At 42.9% G+C, this 17,466-nt stretch overlaps 1 protein-coding gene across 1 annotated transcript in view; it reads left to right on the forward strand.

The window, feature by feature from the left end:
* Positions 1 to 17,466, forward strand: part of CRIM1 (cysteine rich transmembrane BMP regulator 1) — a 314,885-nt gene that overhangs the window by 33,841 nt on the left and 263,578 nt on the right. The window contains exon 2 of the mRNA XM_065401910.1: positions 8,087 to 8,260. Within this exon, the coding sequence (XP_065257982.1) occupies positions 8,087 to 8,260 (174 nt within the window). The remainder of the gene's footprint in view (positions 1 to 8,086; positions 8,261 to 17,466) is intronic.

A 17,466-nucleotide genomic window follows, 5' to 3' on the forward strand; every position in this document is an offset into this window, starting at 1 on the left:
CGCCCCCCAAATCACAGATAGTGTTGGACGTTTGGTTCCACACTGGCTGTGATTTCTTTCCTGGAGCTCTAGGAGAAAACAGAGTTAATAAGACACATGTACCATTAGACATACTACTGATTATATAAAAACTAACAATATGTTTCATTACAAGAACAATTGTTAACCAGTTAACTCTGGGAAACTTTCCCGGGAGAGTGCATCAGCCACTTTGTTAGAAGCTCCCGAAATGTGTTGTATTTCAAAATCAAAATCTTGGAGAGCTAAACTCCACCGAAGAAGTTTTTTGTTATTTCCCTTGGCGGTATGAAGCCACTGTAGCGCAGCATGGTCTGTTTGTAGTTGGAAGCGCCGTCCCCAAACATATGGGCGTAACTTTTCCAGCGCGTACACAATGGCGTAGCATTCCTTTTCGCTGATTGACCAGTGGCTTTCCCTCTCAGACAGTTTTTTGCTGAGAAACACGACAGGATGGAATTCTTGATCCGGTCCTTCCTGCATTAAAACTGCTCCCACGCCTCGCTCGGAAGCATCTGTGGTTACTAGGAACGGTTTGTCAAAGTCTGGGGCCCTTAGCACAGGGTCAGACATGAGTGTTGCCTTAAGCTGGTTAAAGGCCTTTTGACACTTATCAGTCCACTGAACTGCATTTGGCTGTTTCTTTCTGGTTAGGTCTGTCAGCGGGGCGGCGATTTGGCTGTAGTGTGGTACAAATCGCCTATAATATCCGGCCAAGCCTAAGAAGGATTGGACCTGTTTCTTTGACTTTGGAACCGGCCACTTTTGGATAGCATCCACTTTGGCCTGTAGGGGATTTATAGTTCCTTGACCCACCTGGTGCCCCAGGTATGTCACTCTGTTTTGGCCTATTTGACACTTTTTAGCCTTAACAGTTAGTCCTGCCTGCCGGATGCGCTCGAAGACTTTTTTCAGGTGCTCCAGGTGTTCTGTCCATGAATCAGAAAAAATGGCCACATCATCGAGATGGGCAACGGCAGATTCTCCCAATCCCGCTAAGAGACCATCTACAAGTCTTTGGAAGGTGGCGGGTGCATTTCGCAACCCGAAAGGGAGTACATTGAATTCATACACCCCTGCCTGGGTGACGAAGGCGGACCTTTCCTTAGCGGGTTCATCTAAGGGTACTTGCCAGTACCCCTTGGTTAAGTCTAAAGTAGAGATGAATTGGGCATGTCCCAATTTCTCCAGTAGCTCATCTGTGCGTGGCATTGGATAGTTGTCAGGACGAGTTACAGCATTTAGCTTACGGTAGTCCACGCAAAAGCGTATTTCCCCATCTGGTTTGGGAACTAGAACCACTGGAGATGCCCATGCACTGGTAGAGGGGCGGATTATACCCATCTGTAGCATGTCCTGGATCTCCCTTTGTATAGCCGCTTGGGCATGAGGTGACTCCCGGTAGGGTGGGGTTCTAATTGGGTGAGCATTACCTGTGTCAATGGAGTGGTATGCCCGTTCGGTCCGTCCTGGAGTGGCTGAGAAAATCGGTGCAAAGCTTGTGCACAGCTCCTTTATCTGCTGTCGCTGCAGACGTCCCAGGGTCGTGGAGAGGTTCACCTCTTCCACGCCACCATTCCTTTTTCCTTCATAGTAGACACCTGCAGGCCACTCCGCGTCATCAGTTTCCTGGGCTGTAAACTGGCAAACGTTTAATTCTCTAGAATAAAAGGGCTTAAGAGAATTAACATGGTATACCTTAGGCTTTATGTTGGAGGTGGGGGAGGCTATGAGATAGTTAACAGCTCCTAGGCGCTCCTGGACCGTGAATGGTCCTTCCCACGACGCTTCCATTTTATGGGCCTGGAGCGCCTTTAAGACCATGACTTGGTCTCCTACTTTGAAGGACCGTTCTCTGGAATGTTTATCATACCAGGCCTTTTGCTCTTCCTGAGCATCCTTTAGGTTTTCTTTAGCAAGGGCTAAAGAGTGTCGGAGGGTGTTTTGTAGGTTGCTTACAAAGTCTAGAATGTTAGTTCCTGGAGAAGGCGTAAACCCCTCCCATTGCTGCTTCACCAACTGTAATGGCCCCTTAACCTCGCGGCCATACACAAGTTCAAATGGTGAAAACCCTAAACTGGGATGTGGTACAGCCCTGTAGGCAAAAAGCAACTGCTGCAACACTAGGTCCCAATCATTGGAGTGTTCATTTACGAATTTACGTATCATGGCCCCCAAAGTTCCATTAAACCTCTCCACCAGACCATTGGTTTGATGGTGATGAGGGGTGGCAACCAAGTGATTCACCCCATGAGCTTCCCACAGGTTTTTCATGTTCCCTGCCAGGAAATTAGTTCCCGAATCTGTAAGGATGTCGGAGGGCCAACCTACCCTGGCAAAAATGTCTGCTAATGCCTGGCACACACTTTTAGCCTTGGTGTTGCTTAAGGGTACAGCTTCCGGCCATCGGGTAGCAAAATCCATGAAAGTCAGTACGTACTGCTTTCCTCTGGGTGTCTTCTTTGGGAAAGGACCCAGAATATCCACAGCTACTCGCTGAAATGGGACCTCAGTTATGGGTAGTGGCTGGAGAGGGGCTTTAACCTGGTCTTGGGGCTTTCCCACTCGTTGGCACACCTCACAAGACCGGACATAATTAGCAACGTCCTTGCCCATTCCCTCCCAGTGGAAGGACTTCCCCAACCGGTCTTTGGTTCTGTTCACCCCAGAATGGCCACTGGGATGATCATGGGCTAAGCTCAAGAGCTTTACCCGATACTTAGCGGGAACTACCAACTGTCTTTGAGGATGCCAGTCTTCCTGGTGCCCACCAGAAAGAGTCTCCTTGTATAAAAGTCCTTTTTCTACAACAAACAGGGATCGGTTAGAAGAGCTGAGAGGCGGTGGGGTGCTCCGTGCCGCCGCCCAAGCTTTTTGAAGGCTGTCATCTGCTTCCTGCTCGGCCTGGAACTGTTCCCTTGATGCTGGAGACATCAGTTCCTCCTTGGACTGTGGACTGGGGCTTGGTCCCTCTGGAAGCGATGCAGGTGCTGGGGCTTTTTCCATTGACTGTGAACCGCTGTCCGCTGGTGCACTATGTGGTATTTCAGGCTCTGGCTGAGCCTCTTGGGTAGGGTTATCTGCTGCTTCCGCCAGTTTAGGCTCGCTGGTGCCCTCTGGCATTGGAGTTGTAGACGGGGTTGCAAGCGCTGGACTCAGGGCTGGCAATGGTTCTGGTGCTGGTTGCGTTGCCAGTTCCGGTTCTGGGACTGGCTTTGGCTGGGTCTCTGGGATTGGATCCACTACGGCTGTTGCAGTCGTTGGCAGGGGATCCGGTTCCACCACCTGTTTTTGGGTCTCCGGTAACACAGACGGGGCCCTGGTGGACGGCTCAGGAACAGGGATGGGGGTGAAAGCTTGCTTAGCCTGGCTGCGGGTGACTATTCCCACCCTCTTGGCTAGCTTCACATGGTTGGCCAAGTCTTCCCCCAGCAGCATGGGAATGGGATAATTGTCATAGACTGCAAAAGTCCACATTCCTGACCAGCCCTTGTACTGGACATGCAACTGGGCTGTAGGCAAGGTTACAGACTGTGACACGAAGGGTTGAATTGTCACTGTAGCCTCAGGGTTGATGAGTTTGGGGTCCACTAGGGATTGGTGGATAGTTGACACTTGTGCCCCAGTGTCCCTCCAAGCGATAACCTTCTTTCCGCCCACTCTCAAGGTTTCCCTTCGCTCCGAGGGTATGAGAGAGGCATCTGGGTCTGGGGTTCTTTGGTGTGATTGGGGTGTAATGAACTGTAATCGGTTGGGGTTCTTGGGGCAGTGAGCCTTTATATGCCCCAGTTCATTACATTTAAAACATCGCCCTGCTAAGGGGCGATGTTGGTTGCTGGAGACTGGTGTGGTGGGGTGAGAAGGCGTCTGGGGTTTCCCTTGGGATGTGGGTGGGGTCTTGGGTTGTCCCCGGTGATAAGGTTTTGTTTCGGCTTGCCCCTTCTGATATTCGCTCCAACTGCTACTAGCTTTTTTCTTTTCTGTCACCTCCACCCATTTGGCTCCAATCTCCCCCGCCTCGGTTACAGTTTTGGGCTTCCCATCTAGGATGTACCTTTCTATTTCCTCAGGAACACCCTCTAAAAACTGCTCCATTTTTACTAGGGAAAGCAGATCTTCCAGAGATTTAACATTTGCTCCTGATACCCAGGCATCACAATTTTTGTCAATGTGGTAGGCATGCCGGGTAAATGACACATCTGGTTTCCACCTTAGGGCTCTGAACCGCCGACGGGCATGCTCGGGTGTTAGCCCCATTCTGAGTCTGGCCTTGTTTTTAAAAAGTTCATAACTGTTCATGTGTTCCTTAGGCATTTCAGCCGCCACTTCTGCTAAGGGTCCACTGAGCTGCGGCCTCAGCTCTACCATGTACTGGGTTGGAGGGATGTCGTATCCAAGGCAGGCCCTTTCAAAATTTTCTAAGAAGGCCTCAGTATCATCGCCTGCCTTGTAGGTGGGGAATTTCCTGGGATGGGAAGTGGTACCTGGAGAGGAGTTGTTAGGATGGTCTGATGCACCCTGCCTAGTCCTTGCTGCTTCCAGTTCCATCTCTTTTTCTTTCAGCTCCATCTCTCTTTTATGGGCCTCCTGTTTGGCTTTTTCCAGCTCCATTTCTCTCTTGTGGGCCTCCTCTTTGGCTTCTTTCTCGAGTTTTTTAATTTGAAGTAGTCTCTGATGTTTTTTCTCATTTTCTTCTGCTTCTAGTCTGGCCAGTTCTAGTTTGTTAGCTGCTTCACTGGTAGTCATTTTCCTGCTTTCCTGTGCTGGGCCACACCCCTCTGCAGTTGACTGAAACTGGGATGTACTCAGCTCTGGCTGCTGCTGAGTTAACAGAGACTTTCTAACTAGCTACTCACGAGGATGTAAAAAGAAAAAAGAAAAAAAAAAAACAATTCAGCCTGTAAATTCCTTTTACCAGTTGTTTGCTCATTAATTGAACCCTTCTCTTAACAAAGGACCTTGTTAAAAAAACTTAACACCTCTGCCTTCAGGCAAGGAGAGATAAGATATGCATCTACCTTCAGCTCTGCTCTCCAAGCAGCTAGAAGGAAAAAAAAATCTCTTACTGGCTTTTGGGTTTAAAATGATCCCACCGCTGTGCCACCATGTCAAGGCTGTATCCCCACTTTGAACTTTAGGGTACAAATGTAGGGGCCTGCATGAAAACTTCTAAGCTTATCTACCAGCTTAGCTCTGGTCCGCTGCCACCATCTTAAGAATTCCCTCCCTGGGAAGCCTTGAGAAACCTTTCACCAATTCCCTGGTGAATACAGATCCAAACTCCTTGGATCTTAAACAAGGAGAAATTGACCCTTCCCCCCTCCTTCCTTTCACCAACTCCTGGTGAATACAGATCCAAACCCCCTTTGGATCTTAAAACAAGGAGAAATCAATCAGGTTCTTAAAAAGAAGGCTTTTAATTAAAGCAAAAGGTAAAAATCATCTCTGCAAAATCAGTATGGAAAATAACTTTACAGGGTAATCAAACTTAAAGAGCTCAGAGGAATCCCCTCTGTCTTAGGTTCAAAGTATAGCAAACAAGATAAGCACTCTGGTAAAAGGTACATTTACAAGTTGAGAAAACAAAGTAAATCTAAGACGCCTTGCCTGGCTTTTACTTACAGTTTTGAAATAAGAGAGACTTGTTTAGAAAGATGGGGAGAACCTGGATTGATGTCTGGTCCCTCTCAGTCCCAAGAGCGAACAACCCCTCAAACAAAGGACACACACAAAAGCCTTTCCCCCCCCAAGATTTCAAAGTATCCTGTCCCCTTATTGGTCCCTGGGGTCAGGTGTCAGCCAGGTTACCCGAGCTTCTTAACCCTTTACAGGTAAAAGGATTTGGAGTCTCTGGCCAGGAGGGATCTCAGCACTGTACACAGGAGAGCTGTCACCCTTCCCTTTATAGTTATGACACCTCCTTATGAGCCATCTCATTTAACCCTTTCTAGAGCATTTATTGATCAAAACAGACTTCCTCAACGTGATTACATCTACCAAGTGAGTTTAATATGTTGATGACCATGCCACCTTTTGTACTGTGGTCTACAAAGACCGTGACCAGTGATGTCCCATCCCAGCTTCATGCCTAAAGTGGCCTCAGCTTTTCACCTGTCCAATGCATTTCCCTCTGTTCTTCCTGAGACCTTTCATGTTCTGGGGAAACCTGTCTCCATACCACAGATGTGAAAAGAGGACTCCATTCATATCTGGAAAAGACCAAGTCCTTTAGAAATTGAAGCAGGCAGTTTGTATCATAGGGATAGATACCTGTGGAAACATATTACCAGACACTTTTTCCTACTGGATACGATGTTACATCTTCGCTAGGAAACCAGTATCTCCTGGTTTAAATAGCCACAGCAACACCATCAGTGGTATACATTAGACATGTTCCTCTGGTGGAGATATGCGAAGAAATAATCTAGAATTCAGTTCACACTTTCACCAGACTCTACTCCAGTTAGTCCAGAAGTATCTCTTGCTCAAGTGTTTTATTCTCCATGATGTTTGAAACTCCCTTGCACTTTCTTGTCCTGCTGCCTAGTCTCATTATGGTTTTTAAAGCAACTACAGTTTGCTGTGATCTTTAAAACTTATCTTCAACTTTATAGGAAACTGCTTTGCAGCACCAGTGCAAAGGATTTTAGTTAATATATTTTGTTTTGCTCTTTAGGTGAATTGGTAAAATAAGATTTTCATGAATCCTTTCTTCGTGTCATTAGTAGGATTTGATTGTTAATAACTTCAGACTGTTTCATAGCAACAGGGGATTTGCCAGGCTGGATCAAACACTGTCCCTTCTAGTCCAGCGTCCTACATGTGGCAATGACTAATGTGATTTTATTTTTTATTTTTTTTAAATCTCCCACTCCCTGTGCACCAATTGTGCATAGTGCACTAAGCCTGTTGTGTAGTTCTCTTGTGGGGGGCTTCTGGGGCATTTGTGCTTTATGGTACATGTTGATCATTATAAAAAGAACGAGAAGTACTTGTGGCACCTTAGAGACTAAAAAATTTGAGCATAAGCTTCCGTGGGCTAAAACCCACTTCGTCAGATGCACAAAAGCTTATGCTCAAATAAATTTGTTAGTCTAAGGTGCCACAAGTACTCCTCGTTCTTTTTGTTGATACAGACTAACACGGCTACCACTCTGAAACCTGTTGATCATTATAGTATTCAGGAAAGACCTGTAATTATCCCTAGCCACATATTTAATTGATGATGATATCTTACACCATAGCAATGTGAAATTCAGTAACTGTGGATGGAACTTAATCTTCTTGTTTCAAAAGTACAGTCTGATCACTAAAAGAGAAGCTGCTTAGCAGTTGGCAGCGAAGAGCCCGTGAGACAGTTGTGCAGTTTTTCCTAGTATAGTGATGGGTGCTTGCATACACTAGAAAAGCCACTGTTGTTGATGACATTAGTCTATGATATTCTCAGACCTCTCTCTTAAATTCTCTATAGTATTCGATTCAGACCTCTTGCAGAAGTTAATTTCACAGATTGACTACATATAGCATGCAATAGGTCCTATAACTTGTGTTAATTTCCAATGTCCCCTCATTATCTGACTCAGCAAAACAATTTTGACTCTCCCCTGTATAATCCTGATTATTCAGATTCTCTCCAGCAAATCATTCTAATTTAAAGTAGTTTGCTAAAGGTATTGCAGTTTGCACAAGTGAGAGTGCTGCTTTAAAGTACGTGTTTTTCCCATGCACTTGATCTTATTGCATGCAAATTATTTCCTCAGTATTAATGCTAATAGCAGAATAGGGAAATGTAACAAACAATACAGTATTCAGCATTCATATTGTCTGGATTAATCCTTTTTCTGAATAAATGAAATTGCTGCATGTGGCCCTCATATTTTATATAGCCAAAAGAAGTGGCATATCAAACATAGGGTGTCCAGTTTAGAATAGCATTATTTTTTTAATAGCAAAAAACAAAGCTTGTTGAGTGCACCTAATGTTGGCACTTTTGTGGGCAACTTTAATGGCATTAAGTGGACTTAAGTGAAAGTACAATAAACATAGTGCCTTCATTTTGTTTTTTCAGATGAAAATTGGGATGATGATCAGCTGCTTGGATTTGAACCTTGCAATGAAAACCTTGTAACAGGTTGCAACATAATCAATGGGAAATGCGAATGTGACACCATTCGCACCTGTAGTAATCCATTTGAGTTTCCAAGCCAGGATGCTTGCCTGTCAGCTTTAAAAAGGATTGAAGGTAAGCACTTGATTTTAGTAATTTTCAACTTGTAATTCCTTATTGTGCATCTTTCACTAGGGCCTATCACTAGGTGATAATACTTGATCCTTAAAACAACTTAAGTGGTTTCAGGGACTAACTGCCTTTAACTTCCAAAAAGAACAGGTGTTAAAGATGTTATTAGCACTGTGGAGTTTAAGGAAGATGTGGTTTATCCAGCTTGACTCTCAAGACCCTTGATTTGAAAATCAATGAGACTGATATCTATCTTTGTGCTAAGTGTCTTTTTAAAAAGTGCATTTCACTGTTGACAAGGACAAAACTAACACAACTTGTTTAGGTGTCCTCTTTTGACCTTTGTGCAGCTTCACAGATTCTTATAGTTGTGGAAAAGCAAGTTGTTCAAAATTACATTGTTATATTTAAAGTGATAGACACATGAACAAATGTAGGGACTTTAAATGTCATAAATAAAGAGCAAAAGATCTTAAGGTGTTCTTGGTTGCCTTGATTCACAATGTTTTGCATGATGGAATTGCTACTCCTTTTTCAGAAGTATATAATGTAGAATTACTTTAATACTAGTACTTCTCAATTACTTGTCTTCCCTTTGTTCTAGCTCACTTTAGATCAACACTTTTGTGTATACTTATCCTCAAACTCACATTTGGTGTCATAGCACTTAGGACATTGCTATATTACATGCTACTTAACAAAGCAGTCCTAAATTCAGCCAGAGAGTCAGTTCAGGGGTATTGTGTTGCAATCAAATCTGCATGAAGTACTTTTTAAAAGTTCTCTGAGCTGGGATGGAAAATGTGGTGGTTCTTGACAGCTGTCTGTGCAATTTTACTTTGTCATAACATTTATTTTCCAACATATCCTAAGAATTTATGAGGAGATTATTTGAAATATGTGAATGAGTGAATTGGCCTCAACTAAAAGTCCACATGGTGACTCAATGCAGTGTGAAAGTTAAATGTTCTAAAAGAATACTAGTCCTGTTGATCTGAGTTATGAGGGTAGTTTAAATAAGTAAACTAACAAGTTGTCAGGAAAACAAAATGTTTTATGAGACTTGCCTAAGTGTGTGAATCTTAATTAAGCAATGGAAAATGACAGTAATTTGAAAACCTGCTAAAGTTCTCAAACAATAAACTGGAAAAATATGGAATAAAGCAGCGAGAGTGAATATTCCTCTGTGCTGGGTCTGATCTGTTAGAAGCTCACCCACAGTAGGGGGTTGTACTGCTAGTTTATTGGATATCATACCCCAATTGGAAAAGTTTTTTAAATTGGTACAAAATCTGTGTTTAGATCTGGTCTAGAATTGTAGTAATACCAAGGGATGTGTCTGAAGTACAAAAGGCAGCAAAGAAACTATCACTTCAAGTTTGCGTCTTGTTTTAAAATTTTGTCTGCAGTCTTTTTCACAGTTCATTACTTGGAGTGGTAGAGATGTTGTCTAATGCTGTGAGAAAGAAGCACTGAATTCTGATCCTGAATCTGACAAAGACAGCATCTGTGGTCTTAGAGAAACAGACTGAGAAGCTGTAACTTGCCTGTCTCAGAAAATGAGTTTATAATATTGATCTGGCTACTGAACAAGAGTGTTCTGAGGATTGTTTGTAAAGTACTTGGATAAAAGTCAAGTACCATTACAGATATCTAATTTATAATACTGTAGGTTAGTAATGTTGGACTATTTGTATCTCTGGGAGATAATATACGTGCTGTGTATATCTTAACAAGCTTCAAATGATGTCTGCTGTCCTGAGTAATTTATTTCTAAGTGATTTAGCCCGTACTCTTCTGTCTACTTTGTACTGCTTGTGAAGCCCTTCAGTTACGAAACTATAGAAAAATTATTTGAAGCCACATTAAGTACTTGAACGGTGAACAGAATAAGTTTTGTCTTTCACTGGTTTTTGCTCTTTGTTTTTAAACAGCGAATACTTTGAGAAAATAAAAATGTTCAGGACTGACTGACTCTCGCGTGATCTCTCTCTCTCTCCTGGAACACTGAAAGCCTAGTTAACATGTAAGCCATTGTCACTTCATGACAAAGCTCTAATACAATTTTCTTTTGTAAAGAGGTTCCAGCTAGACTCCTAACAGGTGTTCATTGCTGATAGCAAACTACTCAAAGCATCATACAGAACATGACTTACAGCATCTGTCTTTCCACAGATTAAACCTATTTTTCTGAATTAGTAGCAAAAGGGGAGGGAGAGAAAAGCATAGCCACAACAGATTTTCTTGAATATGACAGAGGATAATTAAATTGCATCATAAAGCATCAACCCTGTGGATATTTTTAGCAGAACTGTTCCCCCATTTATAAGCAGAGAAACATTTTAAAAAACAACAAAATAAAAAGGACACACACAAAAAACCCCATGTGCATTACTACCCATTATAATAGTGAAACAAAGGCCATGTTATGTGTGCTGCCAAATACACACATGACTGAAATAAAAATGTGCTTTACCTTTTAAGTACTTCTCATAAATACACAGGGAGAAGCTATACTGGTATGACTGCGTCCACTCTAGGGAGTTGTACTTGTTAAATTGTGTTGGTTTCTAAAGCAGTACAAAAACTCTGGAGACAAGCCCTTGGTGATTCACTGTTATCTGAGAATTGGGGAAGGACAAAACAGTTTGGCCAAACTAAGAATCTGCCCAAGCCTTTGCTTAAATTGCTCCCACCTAGGCTAAAACATGGCTTCAAACATGCTAGCTTGTATCTTTACTAGACTTTTCAATTGCATTAACCTAAAGAAATTGAGCTGAAATAAAAATGGAAAAACACACCCTTTTTGCCAGGACATGACCTGAGTGTGTTAAAATTTTGGTTTTACTCTGAAAATTGATTGTGAACAGGACTCTTACTTGACAGATGTATTCAGTGTCAAGTCTGCCTACCACAGTTGTGAAAAGTACTTAAACAGCATAATCAAGGCTCCCTATTGATGTTTCTGATTAAACTTAATGGATTGAGCTTTCTAATGCCATGTCGACACTATAAGATTGTCAACTTAACTTATGTTGTCATACAGCCACCACAGTTGTTAAATTGCTTGTGTGCGCGTGCACATTTGGCACCTGGTGTTGGTGGTGCACCTCCTCACCATAAGCATTTGTATTGATTGTATTGTGTGTGTGGGGGGTGGGGTGGGGGGGGGGGTGGTATTGTGGGATGGCTTGTGAAAGCCAGTAACAGTTGACATAAGCAGTGTAGACACTGCATTGACCTAATTACATCAACTGTGATTCTACTCCGCTCTGGGAGGTGGTGTTACTAAATCGGTGTAGAGAGGCGCTTATGTAGGCAGGAGGCAAATTTAAGTGAAGAGACTTCCACAGCTAGGTTCGACGCAAGGCAGCTTATGTCAACCTAACCATGTCATATAGAGCAGATGTAAGTCTGTCACACTGAAAGGCATTTTTCCCACTCCTTGTATCAGTTGTGTAGCAGTTCTCTGCACACTGTCCAGTTTTTTTTAATGTGCCTTTTCAAATGTGGATGCTAGAACTGGACACATTATTCTAGTGTCAGTGGTGATTATACAAAGGTTAAACCACCTTCGTACTTTCCCATGTATATTCCCAAGGATGACATTAGCCTGGTTTGCCACAGCATCGCACTGGGAGTTCATGTTCAGTTACATGTTCACTATGACCCTGAAATCCTTTTCAGAGTCATTACTGTACAGGATACTGTACAGGATACTGTCCCACATTCTGTAGATATGGCCTACATTCTTTGTTTTTTGAGATGACTTTGCATTTGGCTATATTTAAACTTTTTTATTTTAATAGGTCCAGCTTATCACGCTACCCAGATCACTCTGTATGACTGTCCTGTTCTCATTTACTACTCCACTGATCTTTGTATCATCCACAGATTTTCTCAGCAATTATTTTTATATTAACTTCCAGGTCTTTGATAAAAATATTGACTCAGGCCTACTACCTATCCCTGTAGTACCCCCACTAAAACATCCCCATTTCATGATTCCTCACTGACAACTACTTTTTGAGATCTGTCCACCATTTTTTTTAATCCATTGGCCTATTGCTCTGTGGTATATTGATATTGTATAGTGCTGATTTTTTTTTTTTTTTTAAATCCTGATGTGGGGTACTATGTCAAATACATTAAAGTCTAAGTATATTACACCCGTGCAGTTACCTTTATCAATCACACTTGTAATATCAAAAACTGAGATCATATTTGTTCGACAAGACCTAGTTTCCATAAACCCATGTTGACTGGCATTAATTGCATTTCCATTATACATCAGAGGCATCCACACCCCAGAAACCAGAGAGCTCCAAAAGAAAAAGAAAGACACCCTCCCTAGTAAGAACCCCCCACACACACTTTTATTTTTATATAATATAAAAATAATAAAATCTTCATCTTTTCAGGTATCAGGGTGGGGAACATTACATACCAGACTCATGGGGAGGCAGGGGATTGAAAACCAGCATTACCCTCACTGTTTCACATGGTAGAAGTATGGGCAACAGCCGTGCAGGGGGCTTATAGTGGAGAGGGAAAGTGCACACTGCCATCATTGTTGCTCTTTCATATAAGGATGCTGCAGTGCCTCTTTTGCTGACAGCCATTTATCAGTGTTAAATATTAAGAGCCTCTTCAGGAGACAGCTGTGGGTGGGAGTAGGTAGAGGAGGGTAAAATCTTAAATGTCACTTATCACTTGAAAGTCAAGAAACAAAACTCTAACTCCCAGTGCCCATTTTCACTCCCAAGGAGTGGGCCAGGAACACTCTGATGCACAAATAACTGTGTTTTCTTGAGTTTCTAACTTCAGCTGGTTAATGACATGGGAACACCTTTCTGTGTAACTAACAATTAGGAAACTAAGTAAATAAGTACAAAGTAATTAAAGATTATAAAAATAAATAAATTGCTTGCAACATACAAGCAGCTATTCAATATTTTGTGTTATCCTCACTGTTCAGTGTGTAACCCCAGGCCTTGTTTACTGCACACCATTCAAACCCTGCTCTGAAGACAGAATTGTTAATTTTTTCTCCTGGACTTTCCTATGGCACTTACCGCTGCAGTATCTTAGTGTTTCACAGATATTTAATGAATTTATTTTCACAATACCCCGATGAGATAAGAGTGTAGGTATGACATGTATGCATATGGTCATGTAGACATCGAGTAGAAACTAATTGGTTATATTTTTAATAAGTTTGTTTGATTTAATAAGTAGCTTTGGGAAACAGCTTGACTGTGAGCCTTGATACTGGGTGTAAGATTATTTTGCTGTATCCCAGATGTGACAGTTTAGCAAATTTTTATTTGAGGTCTTGTCTGTCTTGAAGTTTAAATATGGGCAAGGAATTATTTTAAGTCAAGACAATGGGTCTTAAGTTATGACCAGGAAGACAACAAGCCCCAATAACCAAGAGGTCACTGATGATGGTTTCTGCTGTTGATCTCAACCCCTTGTATTTACTTAATCTTGGTAACCATCACTTCTTGCTATTCCATCAGTGTTGCTTATTTGGGACAAACATAGACTCATGGATGTGACTAAAAAACAGTGCCCTAAAAGGAGAATCCCATATGTGGATCAAGAGTCAGAATGGCATTGCCTAATCAGGATTGGACCATGCATTTGGGGTGAGAAACCTGTGATTTCCCCTGATTTTGATCAAAAGATCATCGGAGAGGTTGCGTGGGACGAATCCACTCTGAGTTTCACCCATAAAAGACCAGGTAAATGAGGAAGAAATGTGTTCCTCTTGAGATCACTACAGATGACAACTCAACATCTCTACTTACTTCAGAAGGGCTTGTATACACTTACAGTGCTGCAGTGGCACAGCTGTCACACTTGAGTGAAGGCGCTATCTATGCCAATGGGAGAGCTGCTCCCATTGATATAGGTATTCCACTTCCCTGAGAGGCGGTAACTATGTTGACAGGAGAAGCCCTTCCATTGGCATAGCACTGTCTATACCAGGAGTTAGATCGGTAGAATTGCATCACTTGGGGGTGTTGATTTTCCATCCCCCCCGAGCAAGGTAGTTATACTGACATGAGTTGGTAGTATAGACCAAGCCAAAGACATCACAGATAAGTCAGCTGACCTGAGAGTGATCCCTCACTAGTGTAATGGTACTTGCGACAGAAAATGTTGCCTGGTTCCCCAGAATGCAGTTCCTGACTGACTCTGAAGCTCCACAAGGCAAGCAAGCTAAAGAGCAGATACTTTTTCTAAACAAGTTTCTCTTTGGGTATGTCTACATTGCAATTAGACACCCACAGCTGGCTTGTGCCTGCTGACTTGGACTGTGAGGCTGTTTCATTGCAGTGTAGGCTTCCAAGCTCAGGCTGGAGCCTGGGCTCTAGGACCCTGCAAGGGGGGAGGGACCCAGAACTCAGGCTTCAGCCTGAGCCCAGAGATCTGTGCTGCCATGAAACAGCCGTGTAGCCTGAGCCTGGTGAGCCCGAGTCAGCTGGCACAGGCCAACTGCAGGTTTTTAATTGCAGTGTAGACATACTCTTTGTCTATTTAACAGGACTGTGCAGGGATGCCTGCCACAAGAGACCTATCCTAACCGTGTGTGTGTATGGCTGGCCATTAACAGTAATAGCCCGGGTGTTTATACGTATATAGTGTAAGTTTTTACTTATGGGTAAGTATTAACTAACCTAGGTTTAAAGCAAATCTTAAAATTGACCTGAGCCACCTGGGTTACCTACAGATTTAAACCTGAACCCATTTTTTCCACAAGAGAAAATAGAAGATATTAAATAAATCATGTAATCATTGTTAATGTTGTGATTTGATTATTGGCTGTGCTCATGCAATAACTTGACCAATTGTTGGTCTTAAACTGTTCTCTTGGTAGTTACTCAGTTAAGTTGTATTGTTAACTCCTTGATTTAACTCAATTTACAAAGTAATTTCATTATTATCCTATTGTTTAATACTTCAGGGAAATAAAAGAAACTATATAACTTTGTAGTTAGTGCTCTTGAACAAAAATTGCAATAATATACCGAAATTAGTTTTTTCTGATCAACTGGTGATGAGCTAAAAACAATCCTAAGTTAAAGGGACTTCAGTTATTCTTAGAGCATTGGTCTCAGGTCCTAACAAAACCCATATTATTACATATTATTATTAGCCCCATTTTCAGATGGGTAGCTGAGGCACAGAGAGATTAAGGTCAAAGTAGGTGACCAATCTGAGGCACCTAGAACCTGATTTTTCAGAATTCTTTGCATAATATAGCATGGAATATGTTCAAAGCACAGTTCCTGTTGACTTCAGTTGCCGCTGAGGGTTCTCAGTGCTTCTGCATGTCAGACCCCAAGATACCAAGTTGGGCTTTCAGAAATTGAGGCACTCTCAATTAGTGACTACCTATAAAAGGGTTGGTTTAAGTGATTTCGTGAACCAACACGAAAGTGGGATGAGACACTCTCTACCAGTGGGTTTCGCAGAGGAATGGTGAGACCCAGATCTTGGGTCCATTCCAGGCTGTGGAGGGAAGTATGCTTTAGTGAGCATAGACTCTTTTGCCCATTTTCCTGCAAGGTGGACCCTTTTTGCCCTATTTCTCTACTAGTTCTGTTTCTTCTCCACCCCTGACTTGTCACAGTCTCAATTTCTTGTTCTTCTCATCCTATTCCTAGTCTTCCCTCCAGGCTTGCTGTACAAGTTCCAGTCTGCCCCTCACCACATCCTGTTTCCCTGCCCAGCCAGTCCTTCCCAGCTCCTCATCTGGTCTCTCTTCTGGCTCCCCTACTGGCTCCCAGACTTCATCTCCCTTCCTGGGCTCTTTATCCAGTGTCAATTTCCTGTCCTTCCAGTGTCTCTCCCTCACTCTTTGTCCCAATTTCTTGCCCTGCTGGTCCCAGATTTCTCCCTGGAGCCCAGCTCCTTGTCAGGTGAGTTACCCTTCCCCTCACTGGTTCCTAGTCCCAGTCTTTGTTCAGCCAGTCACTCTGTCTACCCATAGTTCCTCATCCAATCTGTGTTTCCCTTCTACTCCCACCGACAGCTGACTCCTAGTCCCAGGTTCTTTGCACAACATCCCCTCCCCTTCGAGCCCCTCTCACCTGCTCAATCTTTCACCAGACTCTTCGTCACATTCTACACCTTTTCTACCACTCTGACCTGCTTTTGTCTCCTCTGCACTCAAAGCTGCCTACTTCCTCCTCTTCGGAGTGCCAGCAGGGGGAGGAGCATTGAAAGCGCAGGGGAGACAGGCTCCCTAGCCTCTGTTTCAGTGTCTTGTACCATTGCAGACTGAAGCAGCTGGAAGCTGCCTTTATCAGTAGACTTGGGCTTAAGCACGCTCATTTTGTTCTGTGGGGAAGAGACCTGCTGAGTCCAGTCACAGGGAAGATTCGTGAGAACTTTCAGAATAATTCAGCCTGATGTTGATACCCAACATGGAAAAATTCTGTTCAAATGGTTGGTTGTGCAAAGGTCATGGTAATCAGGATACCAAGACTTGATGGATCACTGGTCTGATTTGATGCAGGAATTCCCATGTTCTTGAGCTCAGGGCAGTAAGTATGGCTATTTTCAGCTTCTGAAGGACCTATTGATGGCAGTTTGGTCCAATTGGGAAGCTGTGACAGACCTGGCCCATGGGTGGGGGTTTCCAGAGGCTGAATCTGGGAAGAGTCAAGTCAAGCCTGTGAGCATGAAAGAATCAGATGTCTCTCAAACTTCTTTATAGAAGAAAAGAGGAAGTTCTTAGCAGATGGGCTAAGCTAAAGTGTAGTGCTTCCTGGAAGATAGCCTCCCCCTCCTATTTTCCTAAACATTCAGAGACCTACTGATAGGGCCTAACCCTCAGAGATGCAGAAACCCATCTTTCACTAACTTCAAATGATATGGGTGCTCAGTACCTCAGAAAATCTGATTCTGAGGTTATAGGTGTGGAATTCCTCAAGTCTTGTTCTCATCAGATGTGAAAACTCATTGTAGTGTTGTCCAGCTAAAGGACTCACTAAAAATTTTGGAGAGGCTCTCTGAGAGTTGCTGAGGGAGAGGGATATTCTGAGTTGATCCTTCAGCAGGCTGGTGCATTCCAAAGGAAAAAATAAATCCTCAAATATTTTGATTAGACTGCAACTCTGTGTCAAGCATTATAATAGGCCCTGATCTGGGCTTGATACTGCTGTAACACACATGTACAGACTGAGGATTAGGAA

The sequence above is a fragment of the Emys orbicularis genome, chromosome 3 (assembly GCF_028017835.1).
Source record: "Emys orbicularis isolate rEmyOrb1 chromosome 3, rEmyOrb1.hap1, whole genome shotgun sequence".
In the NCBI taxonomy this organism is placed as follows: Eukaryota; Metazoa; Chordata; order Testudines; family Emydidae; genus Emys; species Emys orbicularis.